This window comes from Etheostoma spectabile, chromosome 14 (genome assembly GCF_008692095.1).
Source record: "Etheostoma spectabile isolate EspeVRDwgs_2016 chromosome 14, UIUC_Espe_1.0, whole genome shotgun sequence".
Lineage (NCBI taxonomy): Eukaryota > Metazoa > Chordata > Actinopteri > Perciformes > Percidae > Etheostoma > Etheostoma spectabile.
Genome location: NC_045746.1, coordinates 18110629 through 18129174, shown reverse-complemented (window position 1 = coordinate 18129174; position 18546 = coordinate 18110629). Strand labels below are relative to the sequence as shown.

The following is an 18546-nucleotide window of genomic DNA, read 5'->3' as shown; positions in this document are numbered from 1 at the left end:
TTGCTTTGGTTTCATAACATGCTCGATTTTAGTACCACATCGATGGACCAATAACTTGGCCTATGTAGTGGTCTATACAGTCATCACACAGGGCAACGCTACAATGCTTCTTCATCTTTTTGTTTTGGTGCTGTCACTTGTCAGCTTTGGAGAGTGAAAAAAAAACACATTGTTTTACATCTGTGCTTACAGTGTGTATTGAAGTCACTTACTTACTGAATCTCCAGATCCAGTTTCCACAGTTTTATATAAAAATGATGCCAAAGGCATTTATTAACTTAGCATTTTGGGGATTAACACATTTCCTAATAATGTTCTTTTACTAGTTATATGTTGTAATGTTCATCTGGATAATTGTGCTGCATTATAAAAGAAACTAATTTCTGAAACGATGCAGCTGTGTCTCCACTTCGGAAATTAACTCAAAAGGCTTTGGTTTGTCATATGTTCCGCGATGTGAAAACAGATTCATCTGTTCATTAAAATAAGAAAACCGCTATAACAACAAGTCATCTCTTCTAAACTTTTAATATTCTGATACTGCATGGGTGTTTTCTAACACAACTTACCCTGCAACAGATCGTGCTTTGTTTGCAGCCTGCTGCAGCCACTGCGGATGAAACACATCCAGGACTCCTTGCAGTGTTGAAATGTGGTACACTAAAGTTTTTACACAGCCAAACACTCAATGATATTTGAAATCCCACATATAACACTGACCATGACAAACTGTTCTCACAAAAGGAATACACATTGAGCTTGGCATTTTTTACATTGGAAACAGCGGTGTACAAACCAATCTCCACTCAAGGTCTTCTCACTCAAATAGTTTTGGACATAGCCATGATGTTGACCCTTAATGGCCATTACAGCCTTTACAGTGCAGTACAACAAAACATTTGTTTAATCTTAATCTTTTCAAATCAGAAATACAACCTTTGAAGCTCCGTTTGTCATAAACTATGTGAGAACACAAAAATGGAGGAAATACGATCATGCAAAGTTACCACGAGTTTATTTTATTACAGTGCAGATGTAGATACTTGGCTAGTGTTCACAGGTTGTCACACAACACACTTTTCTTGTCTTCTGAGCATGTCAATTTGTTAATCTGGGTGACTGTACATCCAATTTAAACACAATCCATTGAGAGGATATACAAGGCCAATTCAACAATGGCCTCACAGTGCTGCGGGCTGCTTTGCATCAGGGTGTGAGTGCAGACTCAGAGATAACCCTTGTTGTCGCTGCAGCCGGGGTGAAGCAGATGGGGAGAGGAACAATGGCCGGGCCCATGCAGAGGGCGGCAGTGACTGACACAGCCACTGAAGCTCCAAAGAATGCTTGGAGTCAAGCCAGAGACATGGACCTCATTGTCGTTGCAGCCCCCCCCCCCCCCCCCCCCCCCCCCCCCCCCCCCCCCCCCCCCACCTGACCCTCATCGAGGGGACGACACCTTCAAAGACGGCCCCTGTGCGTCAGAAGAGCAGCAAACCATCCCCAAGGAGCAGCAGAGCCCAGTGTTGGTGCTGTGGACTGGCTTGGAAGAGGACTACTGAGTAGATAGAAAGAGGTCAACCCCACCCAACATCAGCAACTACTGTACTGGCATGGCTACGGCAAGCACCTCAGGGCAGAGCACCTTCGGGCTCGGGAGGAAAAAGAAAAACCCCGGTCTCATGGATCAGATCACTAAGTTCTTTGGGGGAGACAAAAAGAAAAGGAGCAAGGTGAGCATCCACGCATCTGCATCTAAAGGGATAGTTCGGGGGGGGGGGGGGTTCTCCAGCTGAACTTCACTGCTCCATGCCCCTTAAAACTTTAACCTAATGTCAAAGAATTAGATAATCTTTCCTCATTGTACTGCACCACTGTGCTATATTATATTTGTTTTTAGTGCTTTGTTGAATTTGGAAACATTTGTTCGTGGTTGTCTTAGACAGTGGAGCCTAAATAAAGGACCAAGAATTTTAGTTCCTCCATACAATTAATTGCCTGATCCTCTGTCAAGGACTGTTTTGTCACTGTCCTGTGAGCTAGAAGTTTAAGATGTGAGAAAATGTGTTTTAATCCATGAAGTAACACACACAAACGAAAGCAAAATCCCCAAATCTAATGACTCAAGGTTTTCAGTGAACAGCAGACCTGAACTTCTTTAACTTCTCACCATAGCTTTCCAGAGACTTTAAATATAAGGACTACTAGTTTTGAAGAGAGAAATTTCTCAGTTTGGGCTTTTTTGATGGTAGCTTCTTAGAGGATGCAGAGCACTGACTGCTCATTGCACCAACTACAAACTCCTTTATTCATACAAGGATTGTTGATTCTCTTATTTAGGGCCTGCGTTTGAAGACTGAGGAAAAATTCCACTTTGGCCTGCACTATATTTTGTGAGAAACAAGATGGTACATCAGTTAATGTCATTGAAAAAGAAAATGTATTCTCAAATCCTGTTTTTCTAGTTAGAAGATTTATTTATTTTTGCCAACCAAGCTATTCCTTTAGTGTTATCTTTATTTATCATACTTGTTGATCTAAAAACAATTCCTTAGAATTATAAAAAGAGAATTATTGGACGGTTGACTGGGTCTAAAATGTTGAAGTTGTTTTAAAAAACTCTTTTTATCTGTTTGTACATTTTAACTTCCATCCTTTGGCCTGTGGGGTTATTTTAACTCCTCCAAATTGGGTTTAAATTTAAACAGTGCATTAAGTTATAGAAATAATGTTTATACCCACATAGCCTATGTTAAGTCTACATTAGATGCACCACCACCACCACGGTGCAGGTGTATTTAGTTTAGTAGTGTGGGCCCGGCCCTGAGCTGCAGAAAGAAAACAACCGAAAAAAACTCTTTCTAAGTGGAGTCCTCAGGAGTCAGAGCTGCTCTCATTTATTCACTTTTTCATTTAACATCAGCAGGTTTTGTGGATTTTTGTGGATTTGTATGCATTTATACTGTTGGTGCTCAGGTCGCGTGCCTCTTATGTTATAGACTTTCTGTTCTGCACTTGTAGTATAACGCCAAAAGAAAGCTATGATGATGGGGTTCTGTATATATTAAAAGGATCTTTTCAGGCTTCTGTTACTTTGTTTACATTGAAAATACACATTCATTAGGACAAACAGACGTGTGTTTTTTTGTCAGACTCTACAGAGACGGTCAGATGTGTGAGATTGAGCCTGCTAAACCTGATAACTCTCTGATAAATCTCTCGTAGTCAACTACAACATCCTTCACTCCCGCACTGTAAACCTGTACATGCTGCTTCCTTTTAGTATTTTATTTGCCTCTAATTGATTAGATCTGCAGATTACCCATTGTCACACATGGTTATAGTCCTTTGATTGTGAGACTTGATGCCCAGGAGGACCTTAAAACTACTGTAATTATGATAATTGTTGGAGGTGTGGCGAAGTTGGGAACAATTTTCAGAAAAGAACTGATGTCTTTTCAATCTATGCTGCAAAGCTACTTCATCATTAGTCGGATGTACTGTACATTACTGGGATAATAAACCTGACATCTGGCATGTCTCTTATTCTCCAGATGTCCCTCCTCTTGCGCCATCTCTCTCTCGGGCCTTAGCGCCGTCTAGGACGGCTGCGAATGGTTTAAAGAAACACAAACAAGCCATTGTTTCCATGCCAGAATACATAGGCCGTGTAGCCAGACCATACTCAGGTGCTGACACAGCACTGTGGTTGGCTGTAGACATACAGTAGGTCTGGCAATGTGAGATTTATCAATCATCAATAAAATGATGATTAAAAATACATCACCATGCTGTTGAGCAACATTGTGCCTAAAAGTTTCATAGTAGCATTACTCAATATTATGGTAGGCCCATACCATCTGCCATGTGAACACACACAGTTACTGGACCTCTGTTGACCCTCACAGGGCTCGTTCCGGGGTCACCTGGCCACCTCCCCCCAGTCCTCCGCTCGCCGCCGGACCAAAGAAAATGCTGTGGTGCATTTCTTCAGGAGCATTGTAAGTTTCATATTGTATATATCATATCATACTTTACATAGCTTTAGTTGAGTAGATCAAGTGTTTTGTTTTGTCATGTTAACATCCTGAGCTTTATTTAATTTTTTAAGTCTTTAAGACTGCCGTGAGTTGCATCATCCAGAACACAGAACAAACCAATTTTTCTCCAATTTGAACATGACATCAGTAGTGCGGCAGCATTTCAAAGCCAAACTGTTTTCGTCAGCTCCCTCAGTGTGATTACAAGGCTGCCTGACTCCTTTTATACGTACTGATAAAAAACACAGGAATTGGAAAAAGTTTCAATCAGCAGCTCCATCATTTGCTTTTTTCAAAGCATTGTTTCTTGTTCTAGTTCCCTGTGCAATCAATCATTTTGTTGTTGTTGCTCTCTCAGGTTTCCTCTCCTCGTCCTAAATCCAGGGTGAGTCTCATTATTTTTATTTTTTTATTTTTTTTTTACCATATCTGTTTTGTTGATCACTCCAGAGACGTACAGCTGCAGAGGTGCACTGATAACATACTCCTGATCAATTGTTAGACTTCCGTATCTATAGTAAATGTTTTCCAATTATGTTTTCCAATGTCAAATTCAACAGCTGCATCTTTTTTTAAGACATTTTGATTTAAGCTTTTTATTTAGTGTGGATACTTTTAAAGCTTTATGTGTGGGATTTTATAACGTTGGCACCACGCAGTGGTAGTATCACATTGGATGCTGTGTCAGACAGCAACGCATGTCCTTGGCCTCGCTTCCCATCCCCCAGTGGATCATCTCACCCAGAGACACTTCAGACAAACTGCACTAACACTCACCGGCATTGTCAGCTTTTTTAACAAAACAAAAATGTATTCCATCAAAATGTTTGAAAAGATGCTATAGTCAAATTCGAAGATTCTGCAGCTACACTAGTGGTCAACGTTAGCATGCTAACAAGTACACAATGACAATGCTAACATGCTGGTGTTTAGCAGGTATGAGGCCTGTTTAGCATCTTAGTTCTGTGTGTTAGAATGCTTACATTTGCTAGTTAGCACTGAGCGCTAGTCTAACACCATCAGCAAGTGCAGCCAAGACTGATTGGAATGCCATTAGATTAGCAGGTATTTGTTTGTCTTAAACCAAAGTAGGCCTATAGGACAACTTGAAATTTTGACCAGATGATGGTGCTAAAAGAAAATTCCAAGGAAATCATATTCATCTGGTAGGGAACATGAACTTCAATGGTAATGTTAATTCCTCTTGTTTGTGGTTACATTTCATTGAATAATTGAACACTTCGCCCTGTTGGTGACACTATATAAAAAGCAGCAGATCACCAGTGTCAGTAGGCTTCATCCTCCGGGGACCATGAATGTCTGTAGGCCGAACTTTTAGGAAATAAATGCATATTTAAATGAGTGGATCCCAACCTGTACGTCTGGACCTTTAACCTTTTCTGCATACCAAAAGAGGAAGGTTTTATGGTGTACTTAAATGCAACCACTCATGCTGTATTTTAAGTAGCGACAAACTTGATACATTTACCTATATTAGTGATCATCGGTGGAAATTACCACCACATTGCTGCCATTTAGTATCTTTGACTGGATGATTCTCAAATGTGTTGAGGTGGATGCAGGTGCCACCACACCCTTATTGTATCTCATCATTCCTTCGTGTCACTGTCTGTTTCTTTTTCATGTCCAGTGGAGGGACGTCTTGGGCTTGGTACGTCACACAAACTTCCCTTCTCGATTTAAAAAAAAGCCCCACTGCTGACTGCACCGTTCTGTGTGTGTGTGTGTGCGTGTGTGTTTGTGTGTGTGTGTACGTGTGCGTGCGTGTGTGTGTGTGTGTGCATGTGTGTGCTTGCGATGATACCATTTAAATCTGTCCAATGTGTCTTTTGTCTGCAGTGCACCTGTTACCTAACCGCCACACTCGCCCTGTCTCTCTCTCCTTTGTGTGTTTCACTGCTTTCCTCCTCGAAGAGAAATATCTTTTATACCTGAGCAAGGCTGATTCACCAGCATCTACATGCAGTGGCTCAAAGGCAAAGCTCCCGCTTGACGCGTGCCATAGAAAATGACTTTCATTCACTGATTGATCATTTGAAAAGATTGATTTCTGACATACCAACACATGTTGGCTTTTTGGTAAATTCATCGTTATTATTCATTTAAAATAAATTCTTTTTTGCTTCAATCCAGAGCGACTCGCTGCTTCTGGATGACTTTGAAACTGCTCAACTGTTTATGAACCACAACCGGTAAACATTTTCTCTTAGGACCTCTTGGCCTGCATATCCTTCCTCCTCCTCCTCTTCCTCTTCCTCTTCCATACCTCTTGTTCTCTGTAACACCTCCATCCCCTCTATGCCGGAGATGACTCAACGATCCATCTGTTTTCGCTTCCCACTTTCTTTGTGTCTTCTCTTCTGTCAGGCGACCCTGGACAGCCGATTCCTATTTGTGTTATTTGGCGGTGATTACTGTCTTGTGTCCTTTGTGTCAGTCATGTCAACGCTGACCTTATCTTCCCCTTGTAATCCATTTTCTTTTGCTTGAAGGTTGCTCCTGAGTCTGGTTCTGTCCCATTTTCATGTTTTACCCACGTCTTGGACATCTCTCACATAACAGAGCAAAGCACAGACACACCTGTTTCTTCCACATCACACTGCTGATGTTGCAGAGAAACCACATACCTGCAGTTTGTTGCTCCCCTCAGCTCACAAGTGAAATTATTGAAATAATTTTATGACCTTAGACGTTGACCTAAACTTGTGTATAATTTCTAAAAGTTATATGCTTATAAAAACCTCAAATCAGACCACCTTTATTGTCCACAAGGGAAATTCAGCTTGTAGCAAAGCGCATTAAAAACCCAATGAAAACTTAGATCCAAATACTAAAAGGTTGACCCCAATGCAATGAACGGATAGAATGGTAAACAAAGAGATATAGCTTATGTGCAAAAAGTGCAAACGTTTAGCCACTAATAATGAAGTTTGACATCTTTTCTTCATTTTTGAAAGACTTATTATTTGTGGACATGTGTTTGTTTTTTTGTCCAACTGCAATCACTGTGCCCTCTAAAACAATTGTTTTTGGCATTTTGGTGAAGTAGTGGAGCATCTACTCTGATGCTCTGAGGTAAAATGTGTCTCATGTTATAAAAACAAAAAGGACATCAATGTAATATTAATTAAACGTCTGGTTGGAGGTTATACGGTTACAGAGCAGCAAACGTGCTTTCAGGCCCCGGTTTTTCAGGTCTCCATCTGTGCTTATAGAGCGTCTTTTTCTAGGCCTCGTCACCGCGTGCTGAGAGCACAAAGTCGCCGGTCAGAAGACGCAGAGACCAAAGCACACTGTCCAGGATCTTCAGCCTGGTGAGCTTACTGCACGCTTGCCTCATTGTTTGACTCAACATTTCTTCTCTCTATCTGTAAAACTGGGCTTCATCAACACTGTTTCCTGTCTGTGTTTGCCCGAATGCAACAGTGATGCTCTCAGCAGAGACCAGTGAGTAATAAATCAATACAGTACGATGATTCATAATCATTTCAGTTTCATTCATCTTCTTTCATCAACACGCTTTCACAGCAGCCTGTCATCATAATAATCTAACAAGCTTAAGAGCAACATTTTCATTTTTACAGTGACTCAACATGTAAACTTAGATATTACATTTCTCACAAACAAAATTCGTTGATTAGTTTTTACTGCGACTGCCATCTACCTCGACTCTTCTGAGGGTTTATTTTCAGTGTGGATGATCTCCTTGAATCCCAATTAATGTGAAGTACTGGACAATCACATGTTTCATCAATATGTTACCCCAGGATGCTCTTAGAAGCCATCTCTGGGGCCAGAAAATACATGTTATTTTTCTCAGCCACCTGATCATCTTCCTTCTTCTTCTCTCCATGATCTCTCCAGGGAGAAACCAAGTCCCGTCCACCCCCTAAACGCTGGAGCACCATCTTCTAAGTTCTCCGCCGTGGACCACACCACAGATACAACGCCGATGGGACAAGACGAAGGAGGGGAAACAGATCTGCAAGCGGCAGACTCACAACCTCAAGAAATGTTAACCCACTAACACCATCCTCCTGTATGTTTAGACAGAGACATTGACAGAGTATGAAACCACTCTCCAGGGATCTAGCTGGTCACTGTGCCTCTGTTTTTTTTGTTCTTCTTTTTGAAATCCTACTTCTACGGATATCTTCTCTAGCTGTTTATAAGAAGTTTGGTCATGCTTTTAGTTTTATCTTACTGTAAAAACTCAAAACCCATTTGAGTATCTTATGGTGCTAGCGTGTGCTGTCAGAGGTTTGTTCATGGCAGATGCTTGTTTTTCTATTTGTCTCCCGTCATATGCATTTTGTACATGAGTGAGGCTTTATGTATGTCGTTGCTTCTTAGAAACACGACTCACACACCAACGTAAAAATCTAGACAAAGAGTGGTCCTGTTTGTGGCTGTTGTGCTCGAGTGAATCGTATGTTGCAAAGCATTTGAAAACACACCTGGAAACCTACAGTATGTGATGGACTCTAATATTGCTTTAATTATACTGTTTGTGTTTCATTATGGTTCAATGTAATTAATAAACATGTACAGTATGATTACATTCAAGTTTATCGGAAAATAAAATGCCCTTTTCAAATGCACTGTTACATAACTAAAGAATTTCCTAAAAACAAATGGTCTGTTCTCTATATAGTAGCTTTTGCATTTGATTTAATTCATTGTGAGTTATCTGTTTGCATCTTTTAACTTTGAATGTTATTTGTGTTTAATTTAGAAGATGACAGACACCAGTTTGTTTTATCTGATGGTCAGATAGTAAGTGGCTCAAAGGTTTAAGGAGGAAGCACCAAGGTGGTTGGAGGAGTACTAAAGGACAGTATGTTGAAGTGTTCTGACGCATTATTTGATGATTTCATTTTGTTCATAATAAATTGCATTGCCTCTTCCATTTGTACATGCTCTGTTCACTTTAATGGAAAAGTCAAATGAAATATAAATGTGTTTTTTTGCTGATGTGGTGGTGCTACAGTAAAGTTTTTTTCCCTCTTAATGTAAAAGTATGTTTTTAATGTTTAGCCTAACTGGAAATAAACATGTTATGTCTTCTCTCAGTTATTAAATGTTTTAAAATCTGAGAATTCTGGCTATTTGTTATTTTTATTACATCATTTGTTTCCCTTTTCAGGGATTTTTGTAGCCAACAGTAAAGAAATAGTTCAACATTTTAGATAATGTGCTTATTCACTTTCTTGATGAGAGTTGAAGAAAAAGTATCCCTCTCACATATGTAGATTGAGCCAGGAGAGAGTTAGCTTTGATTAGCAGAAAGACTGGCAAAACCGGAAAGATCTGCCTACCATCATCTTAAAATTCTTCTTTGTTTAAGCTGTACTAAAACCAAAGTGTAAAGACAAGAAAGTCATTTGGCTGTCATTTTCCACTTCCGGAATTGCCCAGTTGCCACTGGAAATTCAGCCACTTGTCCTTTTTTTCGACTGGATTTGTGTTGGAATGATAACCTCCGGTAGACTACTGAGGACTATGGTTAACTGCTCCTCAGATCTCTGCAGGGTACATCCAGACAGCTAGCTAGACTATCTGTCCAATCTGAGTTTTCTATTGCACGACTAAAACAACTTGAACGTACACGTTCAACCAAAACTAGTTCCTTCCCGAGACTATTTTCCAGCGTCACCGAGGCTTTGTGTAGCGCTTATCGCTGCCCATGACGATTGTGATTGATTTAAAGAAATGCCAATAAACCAGAGCACGTTTTTCTCCCGTCCCGGAATGTTGTGTGGACTAGCCAGATCCTCCTTAGCAGTGCTGTGGAGGAAGGTCTGGCAAAGTGAGACTATGCTAAGCTAGGCTAACCAACTTCTGGCTCCATGCAGCTCCATTATGTCGCACGGACTTCAAGCTTCTCTCGACAAGATAGTGAACAAGCATATCCCCCAAAATGTGAAACTTTTCCTTTAATATTACAGGAAATAATCAAAGTGGCTCTTGTCTTTCCTACTCATCTTTTGTGCAGGTATTACAACCTCACATTTGACCATAGGTGTAATTTAAAACCCCAATAATTAAAACTGGCCAGTGCAACCCACCACAAATATCTAATAATTTCTTTTACATGAATAGACATTTGCACAATAACTTGATGAAGAAATGGCACAAATTATTGCAGAAAAAGTCACCAGAAAACAGGAAATAAAGCATTTGATATGTAAATTTTCTAACCCAAGTTACGCTGATTGATTTGTACCTAGGATGTTTGTAACCATGGCAATAGCAGAGACTGCAACATTATGTCTTAGCCATGTTCAAGGTTTGCTGTGCAGCAAAATAACTGAAGAGGGAAAGAATAAAGTGTGTATTCCATTAACCCCAAACTCAACCCATAATCCATAACTGAAGACTCCCACACACTCCGGAAACATCCTCTGGAGGCCAATCATCTATCTCAGACAGTAATCCTAATATCAAAGTGTTCTACAGACTACCGAACACAAGATCCCAATTATGTGTAGCTGTACATTTTGTGCTACAGTTAACTGAACAAGAATAATACTCAGAGCTGGGAAAAACAATTTTTCACATCATTATAAATAATGCTGAGATATAACTTTTCAACGACAACTGCCCCTAAGACCACAATTAGCAAAGAGCTCCATCTCTCCTGCATGCAATGTTTCAGCGATAATTGGCTCAGTGGCCTAAAATCTGCATCACACAAAGGCAATTTTCCTGTATGACGTATTTTAGCGATCACACAAAAGGCTAAAGATACCCTAAACCTTTCACGATGGTTTGTCTTTATACTGATGCTGGCCACGCAGATGTCTGTAGGAGAAAATATCCCTGCAAATGTATTAAAATCTCAAAAATAATATTCTGATATAACATAAAGCTCCAATGCTCAACCCAATGTGATGTAAGCATTCAATTAAGCCACATCCCTTTACTTAGAGAAAATATCAACATTCATCTCTATACTGTGTCGTAATTTACCCGTCTGTGTATATACAGTGTTGTACAGTTTGTTATACTTTTGTTCCTCTTTGAGCAGTTGTTCTTTGATTGCCACAACATCATGTTGTCAAAGAAATGGAAATCTCCCCCCTGAATGCACCTGAATCCATTAAATGACAGTCCCATTTATTGGCTTGTCATCTTTCAGAGTCTCTGGGTCTTTTTTTAACAATTAAAGAAAGATGCTTTCTTCAAACACAGTGAAAATCTTTTCCACAAATTGATCACAGGAAAGGGATGCTGCAGTGCGGAGCAAGAGAGACCTCTGGTGCTCCACCGTTGTGCTGCAAAGGAACTGTTGTGAAATAAGCCACAGTGTAGAATAAATTGCAACAACTGGTTTTATTACCATATATACCAAGGTGTCTTCTCTTTACATAGAAGGAAGATACATCAATATGGCACAGAAAACTTTTTTATACCCTTGTATTTATTTTTTAATGCAGATTGATGGCAAATAATTTATGTGCAAAATCCATTGAATTTTGATCTGGCTCAAGAAGTGCATTCAAATTCAGTTTACAGCGTCACTAAACAAGAACTGAGGCTACCTGGCACAGCACACATTAAAAAGGATCACTTGAAAGAAGCACGACTGCTCCTTTTTTCTTCTTCTTGTTTCTTTAATATCCAAGACATGAAAATAATGCACATAAAAAGGATGAAAACAAAAGCGGCAGCTCAGACGCCTTCAGTGATTTGTGTCCGCAGACTTTTGAAGTCACCGTGTAATTCATTGTCCTTCTTGCATGTATTTATTTATATACACTTTAACAATCATGTTTAATTTTAACAAAAGCTCTCACTCGCCTCCTCTTTAAAAACATGACTACCGGCGTCCAGGTTTTGTGTCTGAGTTCTTAGCTCATCCACAATCCCAGACACACTGCCCAACAAGCCATGCATCCCGTCCTCCATCTCCCCGTGAAAGTCCACCTCTTCGACTTTCACTTGTCCTCCGTTTGCAAGAAACGCACCCCCGTCTTCAAATCCATAACTGTAGCCGTCATCCATATCCGCTGCAGCTGTGCTGGCGTTGTTGCCGTTAGCTGAGGCGCTGGAGGCAAGTCTCTCACATCGGGCCTGATGCCGGAGGAAGCTGTCTCTCCAAATGACTTTTTTCCCACACATGCCACACTCATAGGGCCGCAGCCCTCCATGAGTCTTGAGGTGCTTGGTTAGGTGGTGCTTCATCTTGAAGGACTTTGTGCAAACGGGACAACCGAAGGGCCGTAGATTGAGGTGCTGCATCTTCACGTGCCGGTCACGCATACTCTTCAGGGTGTAGGCTTTTCCGCAGTGGCAGAAGTGGACTTTGCCTGTGTAGGGGGCGCCAGCGAGGGACACTGAGGAGGACGAAGATGGCGTTGGGGGTGAAGAGGGTGGCGGAAATGCAGCAGAGGATGGAGACAATTGGCGACTTGAGGTGGGAGTCAATGAGCTACCCTGTCCCACGCTGGTGGAGGGCCAGTTCACCTCCGAGCCTGTCGTGGTGAAGTCAGGAGACACAGGCACTAAAGGCCTCTGGGAAACTTGTCCTGTGCCATCTTCAATCTCATCATATGTGTCTCTACTAAACATCCCTTCTGTGAAACATTCAAAGTCCACATCCTCCTCCTTATCGTCTTCATCCTCGTCTTTACTGCAGCTGCCACCCTCTACTTCCTGCGGCCTCTGGTCTTGTTGAGACCAGGGACTTGTCTGCCACTGCAGTCGGTCCGAGACTGGACAGGAAGGGCCCGGAACTGCTTCACCTGTTTGGCAAGCCTGATCACTGGGCAGGTCTGAAGAAGGATCTCTTCCTACCAAATTTCTTTGCACTTTTTCCTTTGTCTCCTCCACACCCGCCTTGCCCGTGACTTGTCCTACATTCTCATTTGAAATTGGGTTGAAGTCTGCTGGAGAAATGTAAAACAAAACCAAATCAAATCAAATCTATGGACAGAACAAGGAGAAGTAATAGACCTAGAAGGGACTGAATGGTGCTTGGATTTAAAAATGTTTTGGTTTACTTATTTCTTATTTTAATCAACTTTAAACTCATTTTTTTAAGCAAACCTTGTGTTTGTGAATGAGGGAAAAACACTAACATTTGAGAAAGTTGGCTTATTTTATTATATGAAAAGAAAAATGGTTCGATAGAAAACATGTTTTTGTTTCTTGAAGGTTTTGAACAAGGTTTTTGTATAGGAACTGAAACTCAAAATGTGTGTCAAACTATTCTGAATTAAGTATTGTGGTGCAGCAAGGACGTCTCAGCCTATAAATTGTGTCCTACAGACTAAAAAAAAAAAATCGTATAATCTTAAAACACTTTAATCAGTCATTTGTAAAAGTTTAATAATTTTTCAATGACAATGAGAATAATGATACAAAATGATCATTCCCTCTAATATGGTAAATCATGTCGCAATTGTAAAATCACAATATCGTGCAGCCCTATGGGAAATACATGAAGACACTAAACTTCCCTCTGTCGTCCCTGTATTCAACTATCCCTCTGCAAAAACCTGTACATGACCAGTAATTGAACTTTGGATAAAAAATATATATATAAAAAAGAATTCACACCATTTTGTTTGACAGAGCTATACTATGTGTGTTTAAACTAAAATAAGTCTTTTGTATCTTACCGCATTGTCCCATTTGTCCAAAGCCTCCCTTCTTCTCCACGCCTGCTGCTTCTCCAACTCCCTCATCCGCCTCAATCTCTCTCTTCTCCTTCTTCCTCTTCTCTTGTGTCTCATCAATGTCCCCGCTCTCTCTGTTCTTATCAAGCCGTCTAACAACGCTCTGCGGTGTTGCTCGCTGTTGAAACCTGACTTTCTGCTTTAATGCTTCACCACAAGGGACCCCCCCATGGTACCGGCTATTGTGGCCAGGTCCATCATGAGCAAAGTGGCTCGTTTTGGAATGGCTCGATACCCATGCCTCCTCCCAGTTGGTGTAATCACTCTCTGTATAGCAAGGGAGGGTGTCCAGTTGAGAGTCGGCTAAGTGCTGGGCTGATGAAGGCCGTGGCCGTCCCCATCTAGGAAACTGCTGTGGACGTCTCCATGTAGCTAAGGGAGGCAAGGCATCAGGCTTTCTTTCCTTCCTTCTTTCCTCCCTTTCCAGATATAAGCAGTCTGTGCTGCTTGGGGACTGCTGGCGAGATGCAGTGCCAGGGTGAGCTGCAGCGGTCTCTCCAGGGCCGACATCTGCTGGGGGCCGAGGCCTCTTCAGGATCTCAGTGCATTTGTCCACGATATGCCACATCTGGAGAAAACTGGCCACAGTGACATAGTTAACAATGTCATCAAGCACAATGCTTAGCTGGCCTGTGTAGGCGGAACTAAGGACACTCTCAAAGGCCACTGGGTCCATAACTGAGGGTAAGGAAACAGTTGTAACATTCTTCAGTAACACCTTCAAGGAGAGAGAGGAACAAAGACAACAAAGACAAATACGGAGTGAGTGAAAACAACAATAACTTTTAAATTATATAAATAAATTAATCTGTACAGACAATATATTGCAAACTGGTGTACCCTGACTTACCTGGTCATGAAAGTAAGGTGAGGATGCAGCGAGCACACAGCGGTGGGCCCTGAACACTTGTCCTTGCACCTGGATGGAGAGGTCACACAGCCTGCCCTCTTCCCGCTGCCGGTTCAGATTCTCCAAAACAGCCGCACGGGCACCGGGGAAACACACCTGGACACTTAAACCAGCTTGAGCAGCCGAAGCACTGCAAGTCGGATCCATGGTCAGTCAAACAAAACTATAGAGAAGATTAAAACATGAAAAAGTGCAACGTGGTCACCAATCTGATATTTTACAGTCAGTTGACTCAATACAGTAGTTTTATATAATTGATGTGTCAGAAACTGTATTGATCAGTGATAAGAATGTGAAGTAAGGGAGCATCCACCTGATAATCACTGCCACATTTAGCTAGCTAATGCATTAATAATCTGAAGCATCACATTCTATCAATAGGAAACTTGCTAACTTGACAACTGTCAGAACATCATAAAGTTGAGATAAGGAAGCTGCAGACAGAAACACGTTGCATTTTACAAAGCATGTTTGCCTGCTATACTGGCGGACACATAGCTACATATGTTGTCAGAATCAGAATTAGATTTATTGCCAAATACATTTTCACTAACAAGGAATTTGCCTTGGTGTTTGGTTGCAGTATTGCAACAGTCAATAACATAAATAAATAAAGCTTCCACTTGATGAGTAGCACCACGTTTAGCTAGCACCAACTTAGTTAACATGGCCCGCCACATAAGGGGTTGCCGTTAAAAACACTATTATTAACATGAAGCCTGGTGAAGGTCTGCTTTAGCGTGTTAGCATTTAACGCTAGTTACTTTACCTTTGATAAGTCGGTATGTCGAGCTTTTGACTTTTACAGGGAACGTCGCTGGCTATTTGCAGCACATTATTATTATTCGTGAATTCCACGAATATAAATACCATACAAAATACCATCACTTGTTTGTGAAACAAGAGAAAAAGAAGCAAGCTCGTAAATGCTAACAGCAGCTTGCCCGTAGGCGTAGCTGATGCTAGCTGGTTGACAACAACACAGCATCAGCAGTCCTCACACAACGTGAGTGGGTGTTTGGTGTCAAAGTTGAATTGTTATGAAATACCATCACACTGGCCACATTAACGCGCTGCTTATTAGTTATCTAATTGTATTATAAAAGATGAACCCACAACTATATGGGCAGTGTATTGAAAGTTAAAGACTGATCAATCCAGCGTTACGTGACTATCTTCTGTTGACAAAAAGATGCCATCATCACCCCGCCCCCGCGGGACTGGAGCTCACTTAAAGGGCCAGTTCACCATAATTACAGCTACCATGTCGCTCATTATTTGTGCTATAAACGCTAGGTGAGGCAACGGTCCATGGGTGAGGCCCATACAGTGGTCTCCAGACGAAGCTAAGATAGGACCAGTTTAAAAGCAGCGGGGCAGAAGCTTTAACACACTGGCTCTGCTCCGTCAAACACGCGCGGCCGTTTTTACCGCAGTGCTCTGCAGCATCCTCTGATCCAGCGACAGAGGTGCCGCTGTGGGATAGGGAAAAAAACCTCCGTTAACTGTACAGGACGTATTTTATTTTATTTTGGTGGGCCGGCTCTACGATGCACTGACGCAGTTTATTTGGAGGAGCGGAGCATCTTTTACGAGTGCGGAGTCATTAGATAGGTGAATTAGATATTTCCACATTAGCTGTCATCCGAGAGAAGACAGCATTTTTTTTCCGAAGATACGCCTCGAGGAGAGGAGGCCTCTATTTCAGGACAGTAGGCTTTGTTTTCAGTGATCCGATCAAGGATAATTATTAGACCATTAGATTGGTCTGCATTTAATATTGGTAGCGTAGCCTGTAAAATGTAGCACTTTCTTATCAAAGAGCATGCTTAATTATATGTGCTGGCATGTATGTGTAGGCCTATTGTAAACATTCAATCAGTAGCTTACATGTTGCACATAATATAAACTAATTTATTATAACATTTGTGCACCCTGTAATTTGCAAACCTAATAGAGCAGGGCATGTGGCTCCAGACCTTATGATTACTCTGTGCATCTCACATTAGACCTCAGGACAAAAAGATAATCAAATCTCAGGGTGTTGATGGGGAACACTGTGATCCACCAGATATCTGGATTGTTTCATATGCTGCTTGATAATTAAGCAGAAAACCCACCACTGGATTGCATCAGTTGAAAATACTGTCTACTGAAAACAGTGTATATCTGATATCAGAATAAGATTTGTTGCCAAGTAAGTTTTCACTCACACAGAATTTGTGAGTTTTGTGCATACAAACATATTGAAAGGAAATTAACAATAAAGCAAAGTACTGCAACAGTCAAAAACATAAATAAATAGCATTAGCCTGTCTCATTAAAAAACAAATATAAAAGAAAACCTTTGCAAATATTACAAACTTGGAGGTTCGTTTAATGTGCATCATTTAAAGTTCCATCAACAGTTAGTTGGAGCTCGTATACGAGGGTGTTGCTGTTAGTTAGTAACCAACGTTTTGAGGCACCTCCTCATATAAAACCATTTATTCTAACATTCGTGGACATGGAAGTATTAAGCCTACGGATCCTTTTTCTTCTGTGCTGCATATTTGGTGAGTTGACCTGATTTTCTGTAGCCTTCATAATTTTTTGCCACATCATGTTAACCTATAGTGCTTGTCTCGTTTTGTAGCAATGTCCGAGTGTCGGGGAGCGTGTGCAGAGGTGGACTCAGACACAGAGGCAGTGGCGGGCATGGGCTTCAAACTGGGCTGCATCTCCTGCAAGAGGAGGAGTGAGGTGGAGGCTACTGCCACCGTCGACTGGTACTTCAGGGCGAAAGGAGAAGCAGACTTCGTCCACGTGAGTGCAAATCGTTGCTAAATAATGTCTTAGTCTGATGCCAGCACATAATATAATTGACACAGCATAGTGTGAAGCGTACAGGCCAAGGGTGTAACAAAATAGAAATTTTGAGCATATCAAACACTTCATTTTCAGCATGCTGGTGAATTTTTCAGCAACAATTTGTGCCTTTTCTGCATAAAGTAAATTATTATTAGGATTGGGGGGGGGGTTGCACTGGCCAGTTCTTATTATTGGAGGGAGTTTAAAAAAGTAGACCCTTTCCAACAAAATAGCAACACGTTTGAGAATCATCTAGATTTTTGTGATGGATGTGCAAATATACAAGTTTTCTGTCACATCTGAATTCTGATTAACCTTGATGTCTCACCAGATCTACACCTACAACGAGGAAGGCCCCAACAACTTTATGGACCGTTTGGATTGGAAGAACGTAAGTAAAGAGCCGACCTCCAGTATACCTGCTCAACGTCACCTTCAACGACACGGGCACCTACCGCTGCTTTTTCAACCGCATCCTCTTCTACGCCAACTATGAGTACAGCACCGTTATCAGCAAAGTGGTCCATCTTACTGTGGTGGCTAAAGGTACGATGAAACTAACTGCAGTGCTCTACAACTATGTTTTGACATTAGCACCGACTGAATCACAATGAGCAGAATTTCAGAAAATTCCTTGTAAAAGTTAAAGAAGTGACTTTACATACAAAAATCTGTAAAAAAAAAAAACATTTAATGGATGGCCAAATTTAATATTAATATTATTAAATATACCAGAATATTTTGGCAGAGCAAAATGCTATTTAAAAGGTTTGTCCTGAGGTGGTAAGAGCAAACAAATTTTAATCTGTCTTAATCCCATTTAAATAAGGGCATTCTGCGTTAAAGTTTAAAGGTGTCAGCTGCGTACTCTCTTCAGTCTCACTCTTGCTGAAAGAAATCCTTTCATTTGTAGATTGGATTTACCCTGAATTTTTGCATTGTCCGGTTGCCTCTTTGGTGTCTGATTTCTTGGCTTACGTGTGTGCAGCGACCAGAGGAACGGCTTCCATCGCGTCCGAGGTCATGATGTACGTGTCCATCATTG

At 41.1% G+C, this 18546-nt stretch overlaps 2 protein-coding genes and 1 pseudogene across 11 annotated transcripts in view; 2 read left to right on the top strand and 1 right to left on the bottom strand.

Annotated features, from left to right (window-relative positions):
- Window positions 1-1458: 1458 nt before the first annotated feature.
- Window positions 1459-9154, top strand: mbpa (myelin basic protein a). 7 transcript variants are annotated; one of them, XM_032536013.1, is made up of 7 exons: window positions 1459-1730; window positions 3906-3998; window positions 4396-4422; window positions 5689-5709; window positions 7289-7372; window positions 7485-7505; window positions 7923-9154. In XM_032536013.1, the coding sequence occupies exons 1-6, from the start codon at window positions 1611-1613 to the stop codon at window positions 7485-7487; spliced, it is 348 nt and encodes a 115-aa protein (XP_032391904.1). In that variant the 5' UTR covers window positions 1459-1610; the 3' UTR covers window positions 7488-7505; window positions 7923-9154. The 7 variants fall into 7 exon arrangements, 6 of the variants coding, with proteins under 6 accessions (XP_032391904.1, XP_032391906.1, XP_032391902.1 ...); XM_032536015.1 differs by lacking the exon at window positions 5689-5709; XM_032536011.1 differs by lacking the exon at window positions 7485-7505.
- Window positions 9155-11374: 2220 nt separating this feature from the next.
- zbtb22a (zinc finger and BTB domain containing 22a) overlaps window positions 11375-18546 on the bottom strand; it is an 11893-nt gene continuing 4721 nt past the window's right edge. Inside the window, exons 1-5 of one of the 4 annotated variants that reach the window (XM_032536000.1) lie at window positions 15421-15847; window positions 14592-14814; window positions 13685-14459; window positions 12801-12949; window positions 11375-12758 (exon numbers count right to left, since the gene is read on the bottom strand). In XM_032536000.1, coding sequence (XP_032391891.1) covers window positions 11841-12758; window positions 12801-12949; window positions 13685-14459; window positions 14592-14798 — 2049 coding nt within the window. In that variant the 5' untranslated portion in view covers window positions 14799-14814; window positions 15421-15847 and the 3' untranslated portion in view covers window positions 11375-11840. Of the gene's footprint in view, window positions 12950-13684; window positions 14460-14591; window positions 14815-15420; window positions 15848-18546 lie in introns of those variants that run through there. The other 3 variants (XM_032535998.1, XM_032535999.1, XM_032536001.1) reach the window with 3 other exon arrangements.
- The window catches only part of LOC116701957 (sodium channel subunit beta-1-like), a 5948-nt pseudogene continuing 3349 nt past the window's right edge, over window positions 15948-18546 (top strand).